General features: G+C 56.3%; 1 protein-coding gene across 1 annotated transcript; it reads right to left on the bottom strand.

The window, feature by feature from the left end:
* Positions 1–2,686: 2,686 nt before the first annotated feature.
* On the bottom strand, positions 2,687–7,245 carry WBSCR28 (Williams-Beuren syndrome chromosome region 28). Its single transcript, XM_006773414.1, has 4 exons — positions 7,238–7,245; positions 5,588–5,684; positions 3,131–3,565; positions 2,687–2,986 (listed from the first exon to the last, which is right to left on the bottom strand). Exons 1-4 carry the CDS (start codon positions 7,243–7,245, stop codon positions 2,687–2,689), a joined length of 840 nt encoding a protein of 279 aa, XP_006773477.1.
* Between the last annotated feature and the right edge of the window lie 364 nt (positions 7,246–7,609).

Raw genomic sequence — 7,609 nt, forward strand, 5'->3', positions numbered from 1 at the left:
CTTCACACTCAAAGGCCTGGGACAGGCAGACTGACTGCCCTCACCCTTGACCTCAGAACGGGGTCCCTGTAGCCCCTGGGGAGGTGGCAGGCCCAGGAGCGGGGGCTGGGCTCCCAGGGGGTCCCAGCACCTCCTGCATCAGACCTGGAGCAGGTGCTGCTCATGCACAGACAAGGCAACAGCCCTGGGAGGCCCCAGGTGCTCTGCTTGTGCCTGTTCACAGGTGGGGGAACTGAGGCTCGCAGGGTTAAGGAACCAGCCCAAGGTCACTCAGCCAGGAGGTTGTGGGTCCAGGATTCAAACCCTGAGGCTTTCTGATCCCAAAGCCTCCGATCTGCCCAGTGTGTGCAAGGGGCAGATTCTCTCCCGTCCCTCCCTCCCTCCCCAGCACCAGCCCCAGCCCCAGCTCCAGGACTCCAGGGTCCTTGGGAGGCCTGGGAGGACTTACACTCAGGGCCTGGATGCCTATGTCTTATGGAACCAGATCTCAGCTCCTATAAGGGCCCTGCCCACAGATCTGCACACACAGGCCTGGCGCCTCCCCAGCCCCGCACCAACTCCTAGCTGGGGTGTTCATGACATTGAGGTCTCTCAAATGCTGACTATCTCATCAGAGATCACCTGGTCACCCCACACTGTACAGATGTGGAAACTGAGGGCCAGAGGGGGTTAGAGCCTTAGCTAAGGTCACAGAGACGGGGCAGAGCCATGGAGCCCAAGCACCTGCCCCGGGCCTTCTCCTCCAGCCTCTGGCTCAGCCTGGGAAGGGCCGTGTCCTCTCACTAGCCTCTCCCACTCGGTGCTTCCCCAGCTCTCCAGCCTGCACACTGCCCAGGGCAGACTCAGGTGTCAGCCTGTGTCCCAGAACCCAGCCTGGAAAGACATGCAGGACACAGTGGACTATGTTTTCCTCAAGCTTAGAACCAGAGAATAAGGAAACATTTTTACCTAACATCTCTGTATTTTTGGTAATTTTTTTTTAATTTAGTAGAAGTAAAAGATAGCAGTATCACAGACACAGTCCAGAACCTCCCGGCCGGTCCTGGCCTCCAGCCCATCCTCCAGCTCATCCTGCCTCCGGTCCTTTCTCCCCATGCACCCCCCACCCCACTTTGAGGCCTTTCTCCACCTGCCCCTCCTTCCCTCCCCCACTCCCTCCCTCAGGCCCTGCAGGCCCAGCCTTGTCAAGCACCAGCCTGGTCCCTGGCAGGGCAAGGCCCATCCAGCTCCCCATGCTGCTCTGGGGCTCTCTCCCCACCCCCGAGGCTGCACACTTCTGCACCCAGCTTGCCTGTGAGCTGGGTGTGTGTTCTGGAATCCCAGTAGCGTCTACTCCTTCTCCAGGGCCGTGGAGAGCCCTCCCCAGCAGGTGTTCTGCCTCATTGGCCAGACGGGAGCCCTTCACAAGTCTCCCCACAAGGACAGGCTGGGACTGCTCCTCGGACTTGGAGGAAGGGCCTGGAAATTCACTGCACACCTGCCCTGGGCCATCTGCAGCTCCATATGGGAGACAGGGCAGAAATCCGGCCCTGACTTCCCTGGGAACCAGAAGGGAGAAGGAGAAGCAGGGCAGAGCTCTTTGGAACATCTTCCCGCACTCACACCACCCTCAGGCTTGGGAGTGAATGGAGGGTATGGCTAACTCTCAAGAAATCATCCCTCCCCCCGCCCCAACCCCATTTCACAGTATCACTCACCTAAGTGGTGTCTGGGGGATGTGACCCACTGCGGCCTGAGCTCTCCTAGCTGTATGAGCCTCCCTCGGCAGGACTGGGCAGCTAGGGGCGAGTGCTGAGATAATGATGTTTCCCTCTTCCAGCAGAGAATGGGTATATGGATCTGTGAATGGATTTGTGAGTGTGCAGATGGGTAGACAGGCTGAAGGATGGATGGATGGATGGATGGATGGATGGATGGATGGACAGATGGGTGGATGGATGAATAGATCTGTTGATGGATTTGTGGGTGAGTAGGTGAATGAATAGGTAGGTGGGAGGGTGATAAGCTGAGGATGGATGGATGGATGGATGGATGGTTGAGTAGGTGGGTGGATATATGGATGGATGGGTGGGTGGGTGCATTGGGTGGGTGGATGGGTGGGTGGGTGAATGGGAAATTGACTGGCTAAGTGTGTAAATGAATGGATGGGTTAGCTACAGACTGACTCAGGAGTAACTACTTCTCAAAGGAATTTTCTAAATCTCTGAAATGTGAGGCCCTGGCACCCCCCAAAGGCCAGAGTCTCTAACTACCCGTCTCCTCTAAAGCCCCAGATACCAACCATCCTGAGAACCAGGGACAGGACCTGGAGAAAGTTAGGGGTTCTGGGAAACAAAAAATCCAGGGTCCAGTTCTGGCTTTTCCCCTGATTTGCTCTGGGCCCTTGGGATTGTTCAACCTTCTGAGGCTCAGTTTTCTTATCTGGAAAATGGCGCTAATCAAACCTGATGCCTGTGCTACTACGAGATTTAAACAAAATTACATGTGTGTAGTGTCTGAGGTGGTTGTCTGGCATGTATGAGGTGCTCACAGAATGTGATTTCCTTCCCAGAGGCAGCCCTAGGGCACGCATGCAGGCACACACATGCATACATATACATGCACACACACACAGGTGCACACACATCCCTCCAGCCCAGTGAGAGCCTAGACCAGAGAAGACCAGGAGAGGCAGATGAACACACATTTATTCTCTAAGGGTTTCATGCTCTGGCAGGACTGGCCCAGCCTTGAGAACCAGAGACCCAATGAATGGGGACTCAAATAGAGACTCAGCTTCCTGGGGCTCAGCCTCCGGGGCCTGGGCAAGGGCCAACTGGGCTGTGTGCTCGAAGGCAGCCTGCAGCAGGTGGGAAGCAAGGCAGGTGGTCCAAGTGACGAGATAGGCCAGGTGCCAGGAGGTAACCACCAGCGTGCTCTCCACCCACCAGTACAGACGCTTCATCGAGGCCAGTAGCCCCAGCACCACCTGGTTCTCCAACAGAACCTAGAGGGACGAAGAGGATGGGCAGGTGGCCACCACGAGCTCACAGGGCTGCACTGCCCGACTGCTAGCCCTCTAGCCCAGCCCTGCTCATGCCCAGCCCCCCAGGCCTGCCCCCAGCAGTCTGGCCTGCACGCTGCCACCCACCTTGCTGGGCAGCCAGCCCAGGCTGCAGCGGTGGGCCTTCCACAGCAGCCTGCAGGTGAGCAGCAGCAGCAGCAAGGCTGCCAACATCAGGCTGTGCAGACACGACAGAAGTAGGTCCATCCAGGTGGCCGCAGATAGACCCAGCTGCTCCCAGGCACTTGGCTGCTTTGGGTCCAGGCCCAGGGCCCGGGCACAGCCCAGCATGCCCGCCCACACTAACCTGGGCACCCTCAGAACCAGACACACAGGGACCTCCATCAGTGCCAGCCCAGCCCGTAGGACCGAGCCCACGGGGCAGGCTGTGAGCCCGGGCAGTGGGTGGGCCTGCTGGCTGCAGGACCCCTGGGCCTGCTGGAGCAGCCCTGACAGCCAGTGGTTGAAGAGGATGATCTTAAGGAGCAGAACATTGTAGAGGTGGACCCGGTTCTGGACCAGCTGCAGGAAAAGGGGAGACAACCGTCACCCGTCGTCACTCACTGGGGGCAGGAACCCTACCCGAGTTTTATTGTAGGGGTTGGGGCTGCCAGGTCACCTTGAGCCAGGCCCTCTTCCTCTCAAGCCCTCAGATACCCGACACATAAGAGTGATCCTTATCTGCTCACTTCTAAGGACTCCATTCTCAGGAGCGGAGGTAACGTCTCTTAGAAAGTGTCTCATATTACATGTGGTTTTCTCTCTTATGGATTTAAATAATCCTATATAATGAAAGGCTAATAAGCAAATCGACTGAACGACAGAACGACGGGGTCACTATGATGCGCCCTGACCACCAGGGGACAGATGCTCAATGCAGGAGCTGCCCCCTGGTGGTCAGTGCGCTCCCACAGGGGGAGCACCACTCAGCCAGAAGCTGGGCTCATGGCTGGCAAGCACAGCAGCAGTGGTGGGAGCCTCTCCTGACTCCACGGCAGTGCTAAGGGTGTCTGATTGCAGGCTGCGAGAGGGTGCAGGCCGGGCTGCGGAACCCCCAAGTGCATGACTTTCATGCACAGGGCCTCTAGTTATTTATAAAACTCCAGACCGAAGGAGATTGACTGGTGATGATGGTAATGATAATGTTGATGATATAGGAGTGACCATCGCCCTCAGCCCTCTAATCCTGTAGAATTTAAATCCAAGTCAGTTTCTTCTCCCAAGCTTCTGGGCTTTTCTGCACATCCGTTGCTTCTTGGTGTCATAAGGACAGCTGGTAGCAACGAGCAATGTCATTAGGGGTAGAGAGGTGTGAGGCATGGGGGACAGGGACAGAATTAATGACTGACCTACTGAGAGGGGTGAAGGAGAGGCAAGGACCTAAGATGATGTCCATATTTCTGTCCTGGGTGACAGGGTAGATATGATGTCTCCCATCCATTGGGAGGAAGAGTGGGGTTGGATGGGGAAAGAGACTGTAAATGAAAAAGTTTCACTTGAGTCTTGGAGCTGAGAAGCCCCTCCTCAGAGCCCTGATACCCCCAGTCCCTGAGTACCACCAACCCACCAGTCTGGACCCCGTGTGTCCTTGTCCACAGGACCATCTGGAGCCCGCAGGGACGGGGTGAGAGGCAACAATCTGGGGTTGGCTGTATGCCCTCCCATATGGGGGGATCGGCAGAGCTGAGGGGATGGAGCTATGCTGAGAAAGGAAGGGAACACAGGGGTCCAACTAGAGGAGGAATTAGGATGGAGGTAGGAAATGGCAGCTGCCCTCACCCCCACCAGCTGATAGTGTTGAAACCAGGGAGGAGAGCAGCCTATTATATCCCACATGGCCCTATAAGGTCAGTTATCGGAGAGAAAATGGAGGTTCAGAGAGGTAGAATAATTTGTCCAAAGTCACACAGCTAAAGAGTGGAGCAGCCAAGATTCAAATCCAATTGTCTGTCTCTTTCTACTACACCATGTCATCTCCCCTTTCTGTGCCACAGCAGCAGGCCCGGGGACCCCTTTCTGATAACTCAGCCCACGGCGCAGCTAGAATTCAGAGATGTGGCCCCAGTCATCAGCATATGCATGTCTTAAAACAATGAATGGGGCCTGGCCGACGTGGCTCAGTGGTTAAGCTGAGGTCACAGTTCAATTCCCGGTCAGGGCACATGCTCTGATCGTGGGCTCAGTCCCCAGTGTGGGGCATGCGGGAGGCAGCCAATCAATGATTCATCACTGGTGTTTCTCTCTCTCTCTCTCCCTCTCCCTTCCTCTCTGAAATCAATAAATATAGCAAGATATTTTAAATGGATGGGAAAGGCAATGCTTATGCCACAGGAGTGATTCTCTAGAGAAAATGCCGGCACTGTGCCTTGGGGTGGGGCTTCTGGGAGCTGTCAGGCTACCCAGGAGGCAGGCAGTCACCCAGCTCCACTGCTCAGGACGGGCCGGTCACCTGCCTCTCGCCAGGACGGCTTCAGCAGCTCCTAGATAGCTGTGAAGAGCCAGGTGAGTGGTTCCCCCCTCCCTTTACCCCAGACCCCCACTTACCAACACTGAGAGCTTCACCACCAGCAGCAGAATCCCCATCAGGCTGGATCTGGAGGGAGGGACGGCCTCCACGTCTGGCCCCCTGCCCCTCCTCCAGCTGGGAGAAGCAGGTGACCTCACAGACACCACAGGGTGGGGGCCAGGTTGCCATGGGGACCCAGTTGCCACAAGAGAATTACCTGCTTCCCTCCCCCTTCACTGCACCAAGATGGGGTATTTGTCCTGTCCACTTTCTAGTTGTGCCTCTAGGGACATCAACTCCCTGAATCCCCAGCCCCAGCACGCAGGGCCTCAGGGCCTGCAGCAGGCAGCCGGGCAGTCAGGGTGGACGGAAACAGGCTGTGCCTCCCCACATTCTTCCAACTCCCCAAGTATCCAAGGCCGGGAAACAGAAAGCTTTACCCCAGGGCCACCGGTGACAGGATGTTGGGAGGCAGAGGGAGTTGAGGATGCTCAGCTGCCCAACCTGGAAGGGCCTACCTAAGCCCCACACCCATGCATTCTTGCATTTTACTAAAGGTTGGTCCCCAGTCACAACGCAGAGGAATGAGGTTGTGACCTTTATTCTCAGATCTTAGTGACACCTCAGCGGCATCACAAACAGAAAGACTTCAGTTACTGTTACTTACGGCACTAGCAGAGCCAAACACTAAACACCGGGAACTGCAGGGGAGAAATAGCCGCTATTTGATTATGAACAGAACCACCCAGGAGAACGGGAAGCTGACCTTCCCGCTGGCACGCGGGTTACTGATAATACAGGGCAGAAATCACAGCCACCTGGGTGAGGGGTCGGGGTGCTGCTGGGAGCTGATGGGTTAGGCATGAGGGGAGGGTGATGCCTCATCTCTCCAGGTCTGGAGGGCAGCTCTAGGCCTTCCCCCGCATCCCTTTGTCTGGTTTCATGCAAAAGCAGCCAGGAGAGCAGACCACCTTAAGGCTGGAACTAAAACATAATGTCGGTCAAAATGTTACCTTCTGCCTGTCAGTGGTCAGAACCCTGTGACCATCCGTTAGGTCCTGCTGCCTCGGGGATTGCTGATTATAGGGAGGAGGAGAGGGAAAGCAGGGGGAGGGAGGGAGAGAGAGAGGGGGGGGGACTTCTAGAGCCAGGGTTTATAACTAGTTCATCAAAGTCATAAGGACCCTCGGTTTCAGTGGGTTCTGGGACTAGGTACTAGCAGAGGAGAGCAAGGAGGAGGAAACGTGCCTCGGCCTGTCCTGGAAAGGGGCATGTCCTGGGGGAAAGAGGGCAAATCTGCTGAACGAGCCCCTCGGGGCCACAGAGGCAACAGGAGGCCACAAGCTGAGCTGCCACAGGAATGTTGGAGGAATTGCTGGAGCCATTAATGAGAATACTTAGAATTCTGGGAGAATCCGGAACCTGGAGCATAGCTATCTCACATTGCTTTCCTCAGCAGGTGGCCCCAGGGGCTGGGGCATGAGGCGCTCACATCTTGTAGAAATTACTCAAAGCAGCTCTCTGGTGCACGCTCCCTGGTGCGCAGGCCACTGCGAGTGCCGGGCTCTGTGGGGAGAGGGCCCCTCCATGCTGGAAGGATGCCAGCCACCGGCCCTTGCCCACAGCATGACTTCAGTCCTCACCATTCCCTTGGCCTGGCACCCTCGTGCAGGGCACCACCTACCCACCTGTCCATGGCAGCCTGCCAGAATGAGTCCCTGGAATGGCAGCGATGACCTTTGTCCAGGGCAGTCCTGTGTACCCACTGGTTTCCTTTCCTGAGCAAGAGCTGCAGCCTGGAAGGTGGAGGATTCAAAGTCCCTCCATTCTGTCCTGTCTTTGAACCCCTCCCCCCACCCTCTCTGTCTCCAACACTGTGGCTCTGAGAAGTCATTAGGGCTTCAGAAAGGCCTCCATGAGCTAAGTTTTGAAGGATGGGTAGGAGTTTCCCAGAGAAGAGAGTGTGAAGGACGGTCCATGCAGAGGGAACAGCTTGATTTAAACAGTTCAGTGTTACCCGAGCATAAAGTGGGACGTTGAGAGGAGCACAACGTAGGTGG

The sequence above is a fragment of the Myotis davidii genome, unplaced genomic scaffold (assembly GCF_000327345.1).
Source record: "Myotis davidii unplaced genomic scaffold, ASM32734v1 scaffold726, whole genome shotgun sequence".
NCBI classification, from domain to species: domain Eukaryota; kingdom Metazoa; phylum Chordata; class Mammalia; order Chiroptera; family Vespertilionidae; genus Myotis; species Myotis davidii.

Coding starts and splice junctions, on each gene's coding strand:
- WBSCR28 (XM_006773414.1), bottom strand. Junction 3,566..5,587: donor TGGTGAAGCTCTCAGTGTTG/GTAAGTGGGGGT, acceptor CTTTTCCTGCAG/CTGGTCCAGAACCGGGTCCA. Junction 2,987..3,130: donor TGGGCTGGCTGCCCAGCAAG/GTGGGTGGCAGC, acceptor TCGTCCCTCTAG/GTTCTGTTGGAGAACCAGGT.